At 48.2% G+C, this 20,607-nt stretch overlaps 1 protein-coding gene across 1 annotated transcript in view; it reads left to right on the top strand.

The window, feature by feature from the left end:
- Positions 1–387: 387 nt before the first annotated feature.
- Positions 388–20,607, top strand: part of LOC146197451 (uncharacterized) — a 180,909-nt gene continuing 160,689 nt past the window's right edge. The window contains exon 1 of the mRNA XM_084599278.1: positions 388–1,311. Coding sequence (XP_084455404.1) covers positions 721–1,311 — 591 coding nt within the window. The 5' untranslated portion in view covers positions 388–720. The remainder of the gene's footprint in view (positions 1,312–20,607) is intronic.

Below are 20,607 nucleotides of genomic sequence, written 5' to 3'. Positions count from 1 at the left end.
GAGCGACAGTGAAGGGGTAAGGCTTTCCGATGCCTGCTACGAAAAATAAGAGATGAAGAAGTAGGTAGGTGTGGGGAGCACGGACACGTTTGCAAAAACGCACTTGACCAGTATTCTCCGCAAAGCTCGGCCTCGGCCTCAATTTTTCAGCACCCTACGTAGGACGCCAATGGAAACACACACTCGTGAATTCACAAAACGAAGAAACGAAGCCGTCCACTCCCTAGTTTGCATTCTGCGAGCAGTCAGCACGAAAGAGATGGAGTGGCTGTACGATGTTCTGCTGCCGTGACGGGAGTTGGCGTCTGAGCTACCGAGCGACAGATGGCGCCAGCGCAGCCACCGCCGCGAGCTTATCACGTGACCCATTGCCGCAGCAGCGCGTTGCGAGCGCGTGTGCTGTCTGGGCTGCATTGGAGCGTCGAGAGTGAAAAGCCGACCGGCTGCGGTACGAGTGAGATGGACGGGGCGGTGTAGCGGAGAAGTGCGCGCGCGTAGTGTTCGTATACTACGGCATTTACCCACGCAACGACAACACGACGACCGGCGGGTTGCAAAGAAGTGAGAGCCGGCGCTTTGCGGAGGGGGAGTGACCTCCCCGTGCGTGTGGTGCTGTTTTGTGTTCAACGTTAGTACGAGTGCGCGCGCTTGTGTGTCTGTGCCTTAACTTCGCGCTGAGGCGGGCGGGCCAGCCGGCCAGCAGCATCAAAAACAGAAGCCATGTGCTCGACGGCGTACGATCTCGGAGCCGTTCGGCTTGAGATCCGGCCGCTGCGGCCGTTCAAATCCAGCGAGGAGTACCTGTGGGCCATGAAAGAAGACTTGGCCGAATGGATGAATACGCTGTACGGGCTCAAGCTGACGCCGGAGAATTTCCTGGACTCGCTGGACGACGGCATTATCCTGTGCAGACACGCCAACAAAGTGCTCGAAGCGGCTAGAGCCGAAGGCCGGCTGGCCTCGCTCAAGTTGCCCGACCGCGATGTTGTGTACCGCTCGGATGTCCAGCGCGGCACCTTCCAGGCGCGAGACAATGTCTCGAACTTCATCGCCTTTTGCCGCTCACTGAACATCAAGGAGTGCTTGCTCTTCGAGACCGAGGACCTGGTGATGCGCAAGAATGAGCGCAGCTTCATACTGTGCCTGTTGGAAGTTGCTCGCCGTGGAGCACGGCTCGGCATGCTCGCGCCCCTGCTGGTGCAGTTTGAGCAGGAGATCGACGCCGAGCTCGAGCAGTGCGACTCGGACGAAGAGCCGCCTCCGCCACGCCCCCAGATCATCACAAACGACTTGCGATCGCTACACGAAAGGGTGAGTGTTGACCGTGGTCGTATGCGACTTCAAGTCGATCCGTTGCAGTGGCGAATTTTAAGTTCGACTCCGTGTTACCTTGGCCCCGCGGCTTTACAGAAATCAGAGTGAAAGCCACTTAGTGAGTAGCACGCAAAATGACGCACAGAACTTTTTTCGGGAGGAAGGAGGCGAGGTTGTTCAATTATCTGTGGGAACTGACAAATTTTAGCTCTGGTCGTGTACATTTATTACCATTCCTTGAATCCGCGTTTGAACTTCTGGAGGGCGATTCAATTATCCCTGCGCTATTAATGAGCGCTGTACTGTATTCGTAATAGTGCATCTTGCGCGCATGCATACGCAGGTGCTTTCGCACATCATGTTAAGCAACCACGAGCATATGTGCTTGCCGGTCATAGCATCAAGAAAGGACGTTGACTGGCTGGATGCGCATTCATCAAGGATGCCACTCCTTAAATGTCGCGTCGGCTGCTTTCTCTGCAAGGCGTGGATGCATCCTCGCGCAGCACTCTGTTGACGTTAAGTGACAGCTGTGATTTGCCTTTCATGTGCGCGATGAGTGTGGCGAACGACTCGTGTTATCACTAAACCAGGGCCTCATGGAGCTTTAGCAGCGGGGACAGCCGATTATCTGATACATCCATCGTCTTCCGTCCTTATCGCCTGCAGTGCGGGCTTGTCTTTTTCCCAAATATGATGACCTTATTTGGACGGCACTACTCGACCTTGCCGTGCCCGCTCCGAGACTCGCAACTTTTTGAGATAAGGTCTCTGAGTGGTTGTGTTACATCGATCGGCGCAGAGCAGAGGACTTTCCCGGTACTGATTCGCACATTTTGCCCCATGACGAAAGCCTCGTCCCGTGGCGACCTTGCCGCAGGCGTTGGCATTGTACAGCACTGCGCAAGCTAAGCGGCTCGCTGGCATTGCACTGCGAAGTGCGTATGTGATGTGAACTCCAAGAGGATTGCGAGACTCGGTGCACGAATTCGAGGCGATGCGATGAATTGTAATAGAGGGAGAAAAGAACAATTTCAGAAAAATGAGTTGATTGGGAGCTTGAAGGTGTCTGCGTATACTGGACCGACTTGTCAGCCCAGCTTTCGAGAGGTCTGCCAGGCGTTCGTGTTCCGTGCGTTTCTTTTTCAAATCATGCGTGCTGGTTCGTTTTAATGCGGTACATGACTTGAAAGCGGAACTTCGGTGTACTGAGGACCAAGGACGTGTAGGTGTAGTCGACACAAAGAACTGCTGGCATTGAATGTGACTCATTTATTGACTTTGGTTTGCTCCCAGGATCAAGTATACCCATCGACATTCGCGTATTAGCACCTGCGAAAGTCTTCAGAGAAGGCGAATGTGGCCGTTGAAATTTACTAAGGCCGGGTGGCGCTCGAGTTCATGGCGGTAACTGCGCTAGTTTTGGAGACGGACTGCTTTCGCGCCGCGGGACTGTTGCGTTCCGGTTTCACTGGCTGTCTATTTCGTCCAGGGGTCGCCCACGACTCTCTGGCTTTTCTCCCCGTTTGATTTTATTTTTCCTTTCACTTCAGTCTTGACGCATGCAGCGGCTCCTACTCGCATTCGGTGCTTGCCAGAGGCTAGTTGTAACGTCGCACGCGGTTTCTTGTGGCGATGAAACCGACGCTGCCTCTTTTTTTTTTTTTTTTTTTTTTTGGCGGAGAGTGAAATTCGAGTGTTCTTTTCGTTTTACTGAACATAAAGAGAACCGTACCGGTGAGCATACTGCATGGTCTGGTGACCGAACACGTACTGCATAGCGGACACATTTCCTATAACATCAAGAAAAGGCCGCTTCGCAGCTTACTGCTGCAAAACGGCCAGGCAGCAGGTATGAACTGTTCGCAAAAATACCAGGCAATAATGCAGTATCATTAGTTTATATGAGCAAGAAAACCCGCTGGTGCAAACGAAGCTCCTCGATTGGCCGATAGGTTGATGACGTCACAAGGTAATTTACCGTTACTGAATGCTGATTGGTCGATAGGCTGATAACGTCATGTAATACGGCCAAGCTCTTATTTGTCGCCGGAGTCGATAACGGCATAAGAGTCGTGACATGGCAGAGGTTGCCGGTATGCTGGCGCTAGTCACGTGACATTGCCGTGAGCGGTGGCGAGCTCAGCGGCAGCTGCCATCTGCTCTTGGTTGTGGACAGACCTGTTTTGACAGCTTGCGTACCACGTTGGAATGGAGCCAGAATTATCGCCACGTGTACTGCCCACCTTAACATCCTACCTACTGTCGTAGAAAAAAAGAAAAAAGTTGATGGGAAATCTCCACCATTAGGTATCTGGCAGCTTTAACGTCTCACTTTGCGAACCCCCGTTTGCGTACATGCATCTTGCAAACTTTCTCAATCGATGATCCTTTAATTTGTGCCTCTATTATCTCACCCCATCGGTCAGTCGCCTGCCATTCGCCAAAACGGGACTGTTGCTTTAAACATCAGGGCCGCCAACTACTACCAATATGCAAATAATGTTTGGCTAATTAATGTGTTAAGCTTATCTCCACTAATTTTTTCGTTGCCTTTAGCCTCGTTTCGTTAAATTCCAAATTTATCTGATGTCTGGTTGCAAGTTTACAAACAACACCGGAATTGCCTCGTTATATTTGATAACAATTAGTTTTTGTTGAACTGCGGCAGAAATACAGAGAAGAAAAAACAATATTCAGAGTCAAATGAAAGCCTTATATATCTTCCGCTAAGCACACTATAGCTTCAGCTGGCCGACGTCAGCCGCTTGGGTACTGCGTTTCGTGGGCTTATTTTGATTACAAAAGGGGAAAAACACTGGCCGACTCAAGCAGGCCGGCAGTTTTGATCTCTTTGTCAGTTCTTCATCACGTGCGCAGCAATGTGCGTATTACTTAGTCCGACTGCGTTCCCGTCCAACGCCAATCAAAGCCCCCTGTGCCGTGACTCCATCGAGAACCATTTGGCGCCCGCTGCGGGCGTTTTGACAATCAACAGGTTGTCGTCATTCCGCGCCGCGTGCGACCGCATTCTCCCGCTTCAGCGTTGGCGCCCTTCGCAGCTGGCCCTCTGCTGAGAGTCGTTTCCGCTTTCTTTTGTTTTTTTTTTCCGGCGTCCCCGCAAGGGCATCATCCATAATAACGGGATTCCTCCGCACCGTGTGTCACGTGGAGGGGACACCCCCGCGTGTGCGCCGTCATTGTCTCTTCCGGAATCATTTTTTTCTCTGTTTTTTTGGACTTTATGGTGCTTATGTGCGGACTAAATTAATACCGCCATAACTGGCCTTTCCCAAGCGACCCCGCTCCCTCTCAACTATATACACGGTGCGTCGTGTATTGCGCTTTAGGGCATGTTTGATTCCCACAGAGGCTTAAAATCTCATTAATTGGGGATTAGTTAGGGAGTATTTTTTGTTCGTTCACCTCTGATCTCATTGAGTGAAAACACTTTTGTATACTTAAGTGCGTTGTAATCATGGCCGGCGAGGTGCGTCAGATAGCACGCGCGGTGATGCAGTACGCGCGGGGCTCGCTGGAATTTCTCTTCTTATAATTGGAGCGTTTAGCGAGCGCTCGTGCATATAATTTAGGCGCTGCACTGTTCGAAGCCAGACAGTTGAGGATGGAAAACTGTAGTGCACAATAACGAATGAAGCGACACCTGCATCGTGACTTTGTTGGCACGGCGTTCCATGTAACGAGCGATGTCTTTTCCTGCGTCCTGCTGAGAACATGCAACTATAGGTAGTATCTATATGTTTGTTTCCACGCAAAGCGGCGAACCGTAGCCGGCGGCTCCTATGAACGTATGCCTACCTTGTCGTACCTAATAATAAAGTAAACAAACAAACAAGGATTAGTAACCAACAGAACACAAAAGCCCCACCCACAAACGTGCGAAATTTCTAACCAGCATACATGTCAAATGAAATATCACGGCCTGGCGCTACCCGGGAGTGAAGTTGCGCCTCTAGCTAGTGCGTACAGGTCATGCAGTGCAGGGGCAGCACTGACCGCATGGCGTGGCCCCGCCCCGTGGGCACCTTCCAGTTCGTCCGACCGACGACGTCGGCAAAAGCGTGGTCATCGAGCCTTGCCGAGTCGCGATCGATACCGAGTGCCTTCCCTTCGTCCGTCTCTTTTCCTCTCAGCAGTGCACACCGTGAGGAGGAGAAGGTCAGGCTGTCTCCACGTATATTGGCATTTTCACCAACTATAAGCGGCGCCGCAATCCAGCCAAGATGGCGACCGTACGAAGGATTGCCGTCCGGGTCGTTCCATGACAGACGCACCAAACTTTGCGCTCGACCCTCTTCGATTTGTTCCAGAACAACTGATTTTTTTTTAGCTGTCAAAGAAAAAAAAAATGCTCTTAATTTCTTCCAGTAAAAAAAATTTCCCGTCTTGTGACAGCCCTTTGAATTTTCCAGTCTAGTGCAAATGTATGCGTGTGTAAAAAATAAATAAAAGCCGTTTAGTCAGGTATAGTAACAGAGTCCTTCCTCCGGCGCTGCTTCTTGAGCTAGTGTCGTTGTCACGTGTCACCGCCATGTCACAGCGCTCACTACAAGCCGACCTGCGCCTGGAGCGAGGCCGAAAAGGTGGCGATTGCGACGAACACATCGCCGCCGAGATGGGTCTGGCTAGCGCGCGCACCTGTTCCTCCGCTGCCCTCGCCGTGCGTGTGGCTGTCACGGCCGCTGGCTGGACTTTTCTTTATACGTAGGCAAGGAGAAGCGACCGAGCTGGCGGCTGCACGCTCTCGTCGGCCTGCAAAATATTGCGATGATGGCGGCTGCGATGGCGTCACGCATGGAATTAGGCTTTAGCCACGCCGGCCTCCTTCCTCCTGCCCCGTTCATATATGCATATGTGGCGACGCGTGTGTGCCGCATAGAAGATCTGAGGCTCATGACATCGGAGAAAGCGGACGGGGTCAAGGTGAAGCCGTCTGCGTTGATCAGGCGTGTCGTCTGCTGCCGTGTCGGGCCGATTTCGCCTACGTCATCCACTCCTCTTCGCTCGCAGTATATATAGACGACGACAAGACGGCGGAACAGTGTTTGATGGCAGCTCGGCAGCTGCTTGTGCCTGATTGACGGGCTCATTGACTCAAGACTCGATAAATGGTGTCCCCGACAGTCGCGTCTTGCTATCGGGCTTCGATGGCCGCGCAAAGAGCGAGTCTTGCTCGGCTAGTAGGAAGCAACGTTAATGTTTATGTCGCTATGTGCGACTTTTTCTTTTTTTTTTTTTATTTTGGCTGTCACTAAAGGCATGTTCACCGCGAAGCGGCTGTTAACACACGCTCATGACACCTATCCTTAGCTAACTTGTACCGAACCATATCGTCATTCCTTTTTTCTCAGAGTAGATCGTGCCTGGAATGGCCTTCCGTCCGAAGTGACGACCACCGTCAATTTCGATAACTTCAAAACTGCCAAACGAAGCCTATCCAAGTTATTACCCTTTTGTCAGCCCATCCGTGTTGTCGCCTGTGGATATTTGAGGAAAAGAAATAAATGAATGGATAGCCAGGCTGGCACATGTGCAAAAAAAAAAAAAAAAAAGTCAATAAGAAAAGAAATCTGCATAAAAGAAACCCCCAGCTGCGTTATATCATAGCTCAGCTTTGGATTTTGGTGCCATGCTGCAGTGCTAATATGTGTGCTTGACCAGTCGAGCCTATTAAGCCAACGTCGTCATTTCTTAAGGCACTGCCACGCGAACGACTCGAGTCGACTGAAAAAAAAAAAGAAGCCTAAAACACGCGCGGCGATACAGGCAAACGCGCGATACGATTTCGCAACCGAAACAAAACAAATTATGATCGTTTGTTCCAGAGGGTCAGGCCTTACTGCATCGACCCATTGATCTGGTCTCATTCGTGCTGCCCTATTCTTCGCTTCCCCACGGAAAATGGACGACCTCTCGTACATTGGGCAACAAAAAACAAAGCGATTCTCACGCAAAGAAAAAAAAAATGTTGCTGCCCTTGTGTGGTGCGGTGCGACCTCCCCATCTCGAAGTTATTACCCACCTTGGCTGGCGAGATGAGATGACGTTGTTTTATGGAGCGCCGTTGCTGCAGCGTGTTCGAAATAGTAATGTAGGGGCATCTGCTATTCCGTTGCTTGCAGTACTACGCAAACTCGCCGATGCAGCCATGTTCATGCGCGTGCGCAGGAAATATACAGCGAACGAACAAAAACTACAGTAAACATAAAATAAGGGTACCACAACAAAGGCGAGAGCGGTCTAAACTGGCAGGAAAGGAAAGGGGCCGCGCGAGCAAGCGTCTGCCTTGATTTATCCGGTCGTGATTCAGACGTCGTGACCTGAGCGGTCGTGCTTTGTATCGCCTCCTTTTCATTTCTTTCTTTCTCTCTTCCTTCCTTCCTTCGCTTAAACATGCCTCTTATCTCCGCATCACGCGTGATGAAGTCCGCTATAACAGGAACGCAGTGCGTTGTAACGCTGTCTGGGCAGGTTTGTCGTAACATCTTCTAGGGAATCTAATTTTCTAGCTGGTTTTGTTGGCACATGCGAGTTAAGTGTGGACACAGGTGTCGTACACCGCCCATAGGCATGAGACGTAACCACTCAGAGTTCCGGGGCCCATTCGATTTATTCCTGTCATCAAGAAACTATTGATAACGCAGCCAGGCGTGCTGAACACTTCGATATATATATATATATATATATGTGCGCCTTGGGTAGACGGATTGGCCCTTTGTGCCTACCCTGCTCTCCGTGTGTTGTGCGTGTGCAGCTGGTTCGCCTGTATGGGCCCATATTCTGTCGTCCGTGTTTGTATCACCTGTTGAGTTGCCAACACTATAGGAAGACAAACAAGAACCATGTACCCTCGTTCTTGAGAAAGGCAGGGCTCCTGCCGAAACGTCGACTCCAAATAAAACTACAATCAGTATGAAGCTTTTTTTTTTTTCACTATATATATATATATATATATATATATATATATATATATATATATATATATATATATATATATATATATATATATATATATATATATATAGTACCATAAAGTTTCTTATTATTACCTAAAGAGAAAGCTGGGGCTGCTCTGGGGAGTATCGTAATTGTTCCTACAATTTTGTAAGGCGAAAGCATTTTTTGGCTCATGCGCGCCATGTACATAAAGTGTGATCAAAAACAGCGATCAGAAAACTTCATTCAGACTGCCACTTGATAACAACAACAAAAATTAGTTGTAGTTTAGTTCTGGTTAACCCTAGTTGAATTGCGATAGCAACGGCGGAAGCTTCTTTTGCCTGCTACATTATTCCCCTATCACTCCCTATCAGCGTAAGGTGCTACATTATTGGGGACACTTAAGCTCATCCTTTAAGAGTATGGCGCGAGAGCGTAAGCTACCAGCCCACATATAAATGAGAAGGGTTCAATGCTGCTGAATTGAATGTGGAGCGAAAGCATTAGCTGCGGGTGACCAAGCGTTCTTCGCCTTCTTCGTCTTCTGCTTCTTCGTCGTCTTCTTCTTCGTCTTCTTAGTCTTCTTTTTCTGCTTTGTTTTCGCGGCTGTTCAAGGTCAAGCGTGGCCCTTCTCGGGACTACGCGACGGGCTGACACCTGGCGTTGTATTGTTATCGCAATAAAACGCTATTCAAGAGTACGGATTTGTACGCCAACGTACCGTTTCAGCGAAAAGCTGCACTTGCCTGTCCTTGAAGTAACTTTCTTTAGAAGCGGTAGGTGAATTGTAAACGCGACTCTGCGGTTAACTTCGGAACTGTTATTGACTCATTTCAGTCCATATCGAAAAAGGTTGCATGCGTGGTCGTTGAGGCATGGAACAAAATATACTAAAGCGCAAGGCAGTTCCGCAAGCGACAGTTATACGTTACAAGCAGGTTTGGAAGCCAGGCGGTGGTCGCGTATTGCATCTACAAACGACTGAGCGAATATGTTCACGGGACAATATCCGCATGCTTCGTTCGTCAGCATGAACACTGCCATCACTTGCTTGCGATAGGACAGGTCTTCGCTCCTCATTCTATGTTTCTCTTTGCAATGTGCATACGCGCAGCGTCTGGACACGGTGAGGACCGGCACTTGGCGCGCGCGCAGATGACTTCTCGAGGTACAAAAGCCATGGGGGCGAAACGCAACAGCAGACAACACCGATGGGACGTTTTTGTTTTCTGAAATGCCAATAAAGAAAACTGTTAGTGTTTGAGCGATGTTTATCCTGGAAAAATATTTGCGCTGAAAAATGTGCCTGTTGAGCGATAAAAAATTTGTTCCGACGGTTGTGCTGTATTTGACCGCAGGCCATCTGTAGCTCAGGCAAATTTTACACTTGCGTGATTTTCTGCTCGTGCTCTGAAAACTTCAACTGGAATATTCAATGTTAATTAGGGCATTTATGAAATGTAAATGGGAAGAACTGTTAAGCGGGGATCCATCGGAGAAAGCTCTACTTCGGCACGAGCGCAATGAATTACGGCGCGATTGCGACAGAAGTCCCATCCTATAATAATGTCATGAGAGCAGTCACGGAGAACAATAAAACTGATGACGTTGAGAACGTCCTGAATGGTGACTCGAGCCGTGCAGGTACCGAGCGGTTCGATGTGCTGAGCAGTGGCGGTGCGGAAGGAAACCCCAGAATATGGCAGAACAACTTTTCGTAACAAGCGGCACAGTCTAACGTCAATAACCGACACAGCACTACCAATATCTACAAGCGCAGGAGTACAAACATTTTCAATGGTAAGTTCGATTAAATTGTTCGGGGGCGAAGCGGACTTTCACTGGTCGACGAAAGCGCAGTTCTTGCCTGCGGAACTGCGTCTAGTAGTTTTCCGGCATTGGCGAGGAGAGCGACGACGCAAGAATAATTAAATCTGGAAGGTTGACCCAAAAATACCGTTTAAGGGGCGGGAAAATTTCTACCCCTGTCCAGTTTTTGCATTAAAGGAGTCGGTCACTATTACATAATGGGCGTGAAACGTAATTATGTAATCGTACAATATTCTGTTTGACAAAGGAGATGGCATTACCTTGACATATCGAGGAAAGATATCTTCGAAAGTAATGTGAGGAATCGATTTAATGGTACTCTGAAACAGAATTCAGGGGCTGCACATTGACACGAAGGTAGATGTTCAGTAGAGAAAGGTTAAACAACCCACTAACTCGAAAACAAACAATACTCAATGGTCTGCACTGTGACCGTTTTGTGTATTCAAACATTTAACTGCTCAATTAAATATTGGGCTAAACACATCGGAGGAGGGTTAAACCCAGACCAGTTGGTTGAAAATAATTCCTGCTTGAGAAAAAAAAAAAATCTGCCAAGATGCATGCTGCCCCGAAACTCATAACTTTAAAAGTATTTGGGCTATCAGAAGGCGAAATTTCAGGGTAAGAGATAGAATCTTCAATTCCGTATACAAAACATTGTTAGCCACAAATTATGAGAGCCCCGAGCAGAGGCCCAGCTGCGTCTGCTTTTATAAGGTCAGAAGGGTACGCAGCTTGTACGCTGGCGTACCGGAGTTTAGCGCACATATAGGGTGTTATTCCGTAATTACGTGAGTGTACATAGTATAAATCATTGGGAGAGAGTGGCTTCACCCGCCCAAAGGGGCTTTTATAGCTTACGCAACTTGCCGACCTCCCGGGTCCCTTTACAGCAATCTGACCTATACGGCTGTGACGTCTATGAATTTTTGATATTGTATATTTTCAACAATATTTTATCGCCAGGCAGCTGTGCGTCTATCAACAATCTCAGTGTTAGTAGCTTGGACACAGTTCCCTTTAATGACCACGGGCGTCGCCATAATACTTAAACGACTAGCTCGGACTGCCGTATTTAGACGCATGGGCCATATGAGAGGTTTCACAACTGGTATAGCAATAAAGAGCTCTCATCCGAAGTGCAACACGAAGGACTTGCAGCTTGGCACGTGAAAAAAGCTGCTACCGAGATTGCGCACTGGTGTAAAACAGTGGCCAACAAGCGCATTTCTACTTTGGCCCATGGGTTTGAAACCCACTAATGTCGCGTTTTGATTACAGCGATTGTTTGAAGGCTTCAGAGCCACCCTGACGAAATCCAAGGTTGCGGGCGCTAATGCTTCTGCATTAATAAGAACTGCCGGAAGGAATGGCCTCAGCACACGCGACAGCGGCGATAATCGTCCGCACCCCCGGCGAAGACGACAGTGACAAACGACGGTCTTAAGACAAAAGGAGGGCGTGTGGCACGGAGCTGTTTGCGCGCGCGTGCCGGCTCCAAAGCACGGGTGGTGGGGGCACTCCCTCTCTTAAATGATGCCTCCGGCAGCAGCAAACAATGGTGGCCAGCGGGACAATGGGTCACGCCTGCCGCCACCGTGCCCGGGAGTCCCATTCACGGCAGCTGGGGTGGAGCATGTGTTGCTTTTCGGGCAGCATCGCTTGGCACTTACCTGCTTCAGAGTTTCTTACTATTACCCTATGACCTGCTTCTGGTGCTGGCGGAAGGAAGTGGCGTAGATGCGTGTTAATCAACGCGCTCGCGGCCTACTTTGAGTAAAGGAACACATACATTTGTGCATCCCGGGCCGTAATATGGTGTACGGTCAAACGATGAACGGACTACAATTAGCCACCATGTTCTATCTTTTGGGTACAGAAAGGCGCGTGCTTTGAGTTATATCTGCTTATTTGGCCAGGTATTCATGTGAGGAGGAAAACGACTTACCTATGGGGGGTCATGACTGAGGTGTTGGGGTGAGGAGGAGAGGGTTGGATAAACTGGTGGCTGGTACTGGAGGTTATATAATTATTCCTCGTCATGTCGTTTTTTTCTTTTCTTTGGGAAGGAGTGGAGGCGGGTTGGGGACATGAAAGTGGTTTATTCGCGTTTGCATGTTAATGAACGTATACCTGAACTTATGTACCGCAAGCACGGCTCTCCGGGGCCTTCTTGCCGAACATACAGCACGAACAGGCACTAAGAGTAATTTGCTCTGCACTACAGCAGAGAGTTCTCCGTGATGCTAAGATCTCGAACGTCTCTTTGCGGTTAGGTGCCATCGCGTTGTTCAGGTGCTGCGCCTTCAATGGAAAGGGTGGTGAGCAACGTTACTATGAAGGAGAAAATGCTTTCGTACAAGTCCTACTTAACCGACCTCCTCTTCGCGTGAAACAAAAACGCCCGACACACTCAGCACACTATTCGTGCTCCTTTGCACAGAAAAAAAGAAAAGCTGTGTGAGTTTATTCAGAAGCCCCGCTGTCTGAAACGCGCGAACTTGGCACTGTACCAGTTGCGTTCCTATACGCTTCAGCTGCCACCTTGACTGTTGTAGCTGTCTGGAGCTCTCTCGTTGCCGACTGAAAATCGTGTACACCGTGTACGCACTTTGCATTTTTATTTTTGTATGCACTTCGGGGAGCGAGAGAACGCTCCAGCTTCCGTTGCGGAAAACGCGCGTCGGGTCGACAACAGCCGATAGTGCGTATTGCTCGTGCATGCATGTACTATACACATATGCTGCTAGTATGCAACAAGATTATGCAAACTCTAGCATGCACTTACGGTGTGCGCTTCTTGCCTTATGCAGAACAGCAAAGTGGCTGCTCAATAAACATGGAAAAATAAAAAAGAAAAGAAATGCCGCTGCTTACACCACACGACCTCCAACCAACGATAAAGGCTTCGGCGTCGTATTCGCAGTTATACCTAAATGCTTGGCTTGTGTTCTCTGCCTTTCCTTTCAATAAATCCATCTATCTATCGATCTATCTCGGCTTGTGTTACGTTCGGAACATCTCATCCATAAAACTTTACTCTTGCGTACTAATTATCTTTGTTGAGTGCATCGGCGGTGTTGCTAAATAAAGAAAAGGCTAAGGGTGACTCCAAAAACAAGGCAAAGCTTGACCTATTGATTCCGGTTAACAGGAACCTTGGCAGAACCGCCGAAGAGGGACAGAGAAGGAAAAACAAACACGTATATGTGTCTAGGATAAAATACGCAAAAAACAACATATTGGTCTTATCTTGCCCCGCACTTACGTAACTGCCTTCCGACGGGACTGTGTGTGTGTGTGTGGGGGGGGGGGGGGGGGGGGTGGCCGGCGTGAGGAGAGAATTGCGGAGTCGAGTGCGATCCGCTAACCGCGAAGTCACGACTTGCCGAATGACCCGCTCCGAGACAACACGCTGCGCAGCAACAGCACCGAGAGCGTCGGCCATTTGCTCCGCCGCCGCGCGGCTCGCTCACCGCTATATCGAGGAGTACGCTATAACCCGAAACCCGCATATCACGCGTCTCGTGGTTTAATGGCAGCGGTCATGCAGAAAGCAAAGCGAAAACATGTTCGCAGAGATGCGCCCGGCTGTCGGCGACGCTGAAGTTGCGTGTTTGTGTGTATACTTGTGCTCCCGTATTCACGAAGCTTGCGTGTGGCGGCGAACGCTCGGCACCTATTACGCCCCTAGCGTGCGATTCTTTCTTACTACCGCTCCTTTTCCTCCTTCCGTGTCGAAGAGAGAGAGAGAGGCGGGTGAGACACTGAGAAAGGCGGCGAAAATGCGGACGGCCAGCAAAGCGTTATGTGGTTCGCGCTTAACGATGCGTTTTAACGTCCCGTCCTATTATGGGTATTGTGCAGAATGGGCCGAAGATTCGGGCCATGTTGTCTGTGTTGCATTTTTCTTTTCATTTTTTTTTGTGGAAACGGGGGGGGGGGGGGGGGGGTAGTGTTTTCTTGTACTTTTGCCGAATGACCAACCATGGAGCGCTCTCTTCCGCCCGGAAGAGCCATAACGTCGCGGAAAACTAAGTGTATGCGCTTGCGTAGTTGCGTTGCGAGCGGCAGAAGGAACGGAAGGAAATGCACTATGCGTGCGTTGAAAACAAAAAGATGTGCTCTTGTGCTTTCGTGCTTTTTCATTCTTGTTGAACGCTGTCGTGAGGTGCGAATTCTCGTCAATTGCTTGTGTTATAGTGTATTAGGCTTTCAACGTGCCGTGTCACGATTTTTCTCGTCTTACGCATTTCTATTGGACAATGGCTGAGGACATGTTTCATTTATTTCGTTTATGTTTTCTTTTGGGTAAACATACGAAAGGAAATCCTTTAGAGGTCAGAGCGACTGAGCTTATTCGTGTTTTTTTTTTCTTGATTTTTTTTTTTTTGAAAAGGTAACATAAAATGGATTGGAGCTTTCAGGCGATCTCTCGAAGAGCTTTTACAACGCCTCCAAAGCGACTGGCACTATTCGCAGGAATGCATTAAATTGGCAGCACTTTCTTGCATGCTGCCTCACGGTATGGCGGCTGCTTATCCGTTCAACTATGAAAGCAGACAAGACTATTGCTTGCAAGATCTTTAAGACAGTCATTTCTAATTGACATTTTGCATCGTTTACATTTTATACTTCTGAACCGTTTATAGCACAGGTAAACATAACAAGCTACCTTTGAGGCGATGTTGTGGTTAGTGGCACAGGGTGAAAATAAATCGATCTGAAGGTCAGTGGTTTCAACAACGCTTGCATCTGCGGAGACTAAAGGCACAGAATATCGCAAGTTAGTGCAAGGAAAAGTCGTCAAGGGGGGTGCGAGTATGCAACGCGACAGGCTAGCAAGAATACCAAAGTAGTTATTCATGAATCATGGTACTGATTTTACGGCGCTTTGTTAGGATAGTGCTCGGAGTGGAGAGCAGTAAACATTAAATAAGCACATAAAATGTAGTTGTGGTTTAACTCTGGTTAACGCTAGTTGAATTGCGATAGCAACGGTGGAAGCTTCTTTTGCCTGCTACATTATTCCTCTATCATGTCCTATCAGTGTAAGGTGCTACATTATTGGGGACACTTAAGCTCATCCTTTAGGAGTATGACGCGAGAGCGTAAGTTACCAGTCTTCTTCTTCTTCTTCTTCTTCTTCTTCTTCTTCTTTTTCTTTTTCTTTTTCTTTTTCTTTTTCTTTTTCTTTTTCTTTTTCTTTTTCTTTTTCTTTTTCTTTTTCTTTTTCTTCTTCTTCTTCTTCTTCTTTTTCTTCTTCTTTTTCTTCTTCTTTTTCTTTTTCTTTTTCTTTTTCTTTTTGTTTTTCTTTTTGTTTTTCTTCTTCTTCTTCTTCTTCTTCTTCTTCTTCTTCTTCTTCTTCTTCTTCTTCTTCTTCTTCTTCTTCTTCTTCTTCTTCTTCTTCTTCTTCTTCTTCTTCTTCTTCTTCTTCTCCTCCTCCTCCTCTGCTGTTCAAGGTCAAGCATGGCCTCCGCCGGAACCACGCGATGGCTCGAAACCTGGCGCAGTATTGCTATCGCAATAAAACATGTCCCAGTTTCTTTTACGAACATAGGAAGAAGCGCAGTATAGGCGAACAAACACGGTATACATGTTCGCCTGAAACCACAACTACTGCGTGCTCTCCTACCATATCGACCGGCGGTCCCGCAAAGCCACAGCACTGGGTATGCTGAGTGTTCGGAACGGTACATGCGCGGTCCCATCCAACGCAGCTGTCGGCTGGCCGCGACCAGGCGCCCACTGGTTATCGAATGCGCGGACCGCGCTTTGCGCTCCATCTGTCACCATCCTCCAGCACGGGCGGAACATTTTCCGCGTATGGATAACTTGCGTTACTTCGCGATTCCCGAAAGGGCAGTGGGTTGGAACAACTATTTCTGTGTAAAGTTTTTATATGCGAGACTTCGCTACTGCTTAGTAGGTGTTGCTACTGCTTAGTAAGTTTTAAGCGCTAACATATCTCCATAACTTTCTGGATTGTCGGTCTTTTAATTTTTTCACGCATTTGTTTTTTTTTTGTTCTAGATTTGTATTTAGTGACTGTATTTGAACTCTGCACCGCCCAGGCTCCTGATAATTGTAAAGTACAGTGGTATTTCGGCAACTCAAAAATACGGAGGCGGCAGGCGCAGGTTTCTTTATCCTTGGTTTGCAACGATAAAACTGCTCACTTTTCCACTTCCCGCGAGGTGAAATATTGACATTGTGAGTTGTTACGAATGCCTTATCTGATACGGCATATCTCCATCTTCGCATTTCCTGCATGAACTGTGTCAGTGGGCAAGCGTGTAAGTGATGAAAGATTTTTATTTTACGGTGTGAAGAAAAGGTGGCTTGAAGGAGGAGATCGAGGAAAAAGCTGGCGGAGCGTACACCAGGCCTCCGCTTCCAGGAATGGCACGTGGCGAGCAGCGCGTTGCTTGTCTTTCAAAGGCACGCGGCACATCCAGCCGCCGTAGAGACGGCTTGTCGTGTGTATACTCGGTCACGCTTCTGTCGCCAACGCGAGAGCGTTGCTTTTCTTTTCTAGTTTTTGCGTCCTTGTCGGTGCCGGTCTGTGTTTGCATACCGCACAACGTGTACGTACGCACTGGGCTACGCTGAGTCATCGTGTATTTCTTGCGTAAGAGCGTGTTTTGCGTGGGATCACAAATCTTCGTGTGCAACGCCAGCAACCGCGGTTCCGCAGGCTGCCTTGTGTTAGCGGTAGTTTTAACCTTTGAACCATGTAACCTCTGGCGTATGTTTCGGTCGTGGTTGGTTTCGTGTTTAGGCAGCTGCTAGACTGCTCCTTGCGTGGTACAGTGCACGCTCGCAATTTATCACTTCGAACGTGCTCGTTTTCAGCGCGATAGTATTAAACGCCCCATACTCCTGAAAATCCGGCTTTGGCACTGTGAGCAAAAAAGCACGAGTTTGGCTCTGGTAGGTGGTAGCTATCAGCTGATTGGCCGGCGGGTTACGTGACGTGACATAGCAGGGTTGGTAGGTGCTGCCGACTCAGACTTGTCCATTGAAATGGAAGGATGATGGAAATCGAACCCACGGGAACCCTTGCACTCGGAGTCACTCACGCATACACCTAGGCCATTCAGGCGCGTTCCTACGTTAACCCCAAACTAACAGTCTAAGCCACGAGTCGTCTCTCGTCCTCTCCCCTCCCTCTAACCGCTGGGAGGCGATTTCAATCTCTCCATTCAACTATTTGTTAGCCATAGCAAGAGCTGTTTCACTACTGACTGCCATGGCTGTAAGGTGGCGTGTTGCACATGTGGCGATTACGATGCGATCTAGCAACGGGTGCCTAAGAGCTGAATTTTAACAGCACAAACTAAGGGATGAATGATTGACGGAGTAGCGTGGTACGCGCACGGGATCCGCAAGGGAAGACTGCAAAAGAGAGCCACCTTAAAGGTGGAGCTTAAGTATTCCGCCAATATTTCATCGCGGACATTCGCCTCACTGTGCAATCAATCAATCAATCAATCAATCAATCAATCAATCAATCAATCAATCAATCAATCAATCAATCAATCAATCAATCAATCAATCCCGTACATGCAGACGTCACTCACTCACTGGAGGTAACAAAAACGTACTCCTGACTCTTGCTCTACAAGCGCACTCATTCACTCCACTTCTCTTATTCGTTCACTGCAGCTTACTCATTCTTTCCACCTTGTTCACGGGCTCAATCTTACTCTATATCATTTCATCATTACAGCTCTTTGGAGGCCAGAAGTCGCATAACATCGCATAACGACGCTAAACATATATCATACATATGAATGTGTTAGGAATGTGGCCGGAGCAGTGGCAGTTGAACAACAGCGCAGCATGTGTGGCTTCCGCCTATCTATACGTTTTGAGAGCACTTTTCTCCGTAAAACCCTGTCTAGGGTTCAAATCAATTCGATTCATTCACCCACTCTGTCACGCTCGCACCAGCTAGTTCACTAACGACATCCCGTTCACTCACTCACACTCACGTATCCCTTCACTTTACTTTTATTTGCTTTACTTTACTTTATTCATTTCATTCACAGCGCGCCAAGACAGGACTAAACGGAGAATAAAACACAAAAAGCGCTTGTTTGTGTTTCATTCTCCGTTTAGTCCTGTCTTGGCGCGCTGTGAGTGAAATAAATATGTACCAACTCGCCCAAATTTCCGCTTTACTTTACTTTACTTTAATTTATTTCACTTTACTTTCTTTACTTCATCTCAGCCAGGCCTCATTCATTCACTCACTCCACATCTGTCACTCTTCCTTATTCATTCTTTCACCCCGCCGTGGGGATGCAATCGTTAGGGCGCTCGACTACTTTGTCTAAGGGTGCGGAATCCAATTCCGCCGCTGCGGCCGCTTTTGGATGGAGGCGAAAAGCAAGGCTCCCGTGTGCTGTGCGATGTCAGTGCACGTTAAAAAACTCCAAGTGGTCGAAATTTCCGGAGTCCTCCACTACGACGTCTCGCATAGCCTGAGTTGCTTTTGGACGTTCAACCCCACAAAACAAAACACATTATTAATTCATTCACTCCATCTCAGTCACTCCTCCTCGTTCATTCATTCGCTAAGTCTTGTTCACTCCTGCTTATTCATTAATTTACTCCATCTCGGTCACTTCCTCATTCATTCATTCACTCAATATCGATCACTCCTTATTCACTCACTCACTCACTCACTCACTTCAATTTGCTCAGTCCACCTCGCTCGCTCACTCGCTCTCTCCAGTTAGCTCAGGCCGCCTCATTCGCTCACTCCAATTTGCTCAATCCACCTCACTCACTCACTCACTCACTCTAATTTGCTTAATCCACCTCACTCACTCACTCACTCTAATTTGCTCAATCCACCTCACTCACTCACTCAAATTTGCTCAATCCACCTCACTCACCCAACCTCATTCGACGGCTCAGTCCACTTCCCTAGCTTAGTTCGCCCCACTGCACACCCTTGAGCTCTTTGTGGATCAGATCTGACACAGAAAAACGCTATGTTGGATATAACTCAATAAAAAAGCAGTTTTTATTCCCTCAGAGAGCCCGTACCCAGCTAATGACGTCGACCAATGCTCAAGGCGTCGTAAATAATCCGTTAATGCATGTTGGAGTGACAATGCAAGCTGTTGCAAGTGAAAAGTGGTTCACATTTTTTGAGGGGCATCTGTTCCTTTCTTTTTGAGCGGTATCATTCTGTGTAGTCGGAGCAGCGGTCAGGCCAACAACAGCGTCTGACCTTTCTTCCGCTTACCCGTCTTTTGGTTTTAGCTGAGAATACTGTCTTCCTGTGCTATCTTGGGTTTCGATCTATTGGATATAATAGCTGGAATTACTCGGGATATCCACGAAAGACTAGAGCCTCACGGCTCTTGTCTTCGCAGCTATATCTAGAAATTCGCCTTGTTACGTCTTAGCTTTATTTCTACACGGACCGAAAACCAGGAAGCAAGAAAAAAAAAATGTACAAATACGCGGAACCAGGAAACTCTTGAGCCGCGCTTCAAAAATTCACCGAACGTTTCAAGACTTCCGTTGTCTCCTTTCCTTTATCTGCCCCCCTGTGCCGGCGACAGTTTCTCCAAGGTACACGGAGGCGTGAAAGGTATCCTTTCAGGAGAGCTGAAAGACAGAGAGAGAGAGAGAAAGAGAGAGAGAGAGAAAAGAAAGAATCAAAATGACTACCACACTGTGCACTCTGCGGAAGACAATTGAAGGAACAGCCTTGATGCTCCTGTGCTCACTTGTCCTATTTTGCTTTGTTAGTGAAGTGACGAAGGAACATTGGATGAGATGCCCTGCTGAAAAGGAAACTGGAAGGGCGGGCGATACTCGGCCGCTGATAGAAGGGCAATGCTTCCGTACTCATGAAATGTGAATGGAGCTGAAGTCGGCGCAACGAAGAAGCGATGTGCGACGGCCCAGTGAAGCCAGCAGAAAAGGTTGTGGATACTTATCTCTACGTGGTTACTGTGGTGCGACACGTTTCTCTGGAACACGATACTGCAATGTAGAGAAATACATTTTGTTAGGCGTGTAGAGCTTGCACAACAGCAACCAAATAAATGCGAGGAAAGAAGTGAACACCCCGAAGTGCGGCGTGCCTCTTGCCTTTGTACTCTTGACGGCGTTTTGTTTTAGACAAAGCGACTAGCTCTATTGTGTACCTGCCTGTAGGTATAGAGACCTGTTGTTTGTTCCTGTCTTTTTGGCGCCACCGCGCGTTGTCGCGCTTCACCTGCTGTAGCCGTTCAAGGAAGGGAGGATCGCACCAAGACATGCCTGAAGGAGACAACTGAAGTTGTCCCGTCGAGTGACTGCGAGCGCGTGTCACTCCTTTTAGTTACTTCAGTTTCTTTTTTTTCTCTGGTGAAATGCGGAAGACACCGTGTATGTGCGCGCACGCGAAGGCGACGCCTTTGTGTTGTTCTTACCTTCCTCACTTTGTTGTGAAAGACAGAAGAATGAAAAGGAAAATAAGTTTAGACGAGA

Source organism: Amblyomma maculatum, chromosome 3, assembly GCF_055883805.1.
Source record: "Amblyomma maculatum isolate TAMU_Amacu chromosome 3, ASM5588380v1, whole genome shotgun sequence".
In the NCBI taxonomy this organism is placed as follows: Eukaryota; Metazoa; Arthropoda; class Arachnida; order Ixodida; family Ixodidae; genus Amblyomma; species Amblyomma maculatum.
Note: the sequence above shows the minus strand (reverse complement) of the source record. Positions and strands in the feature narration are given on the sequence as shown.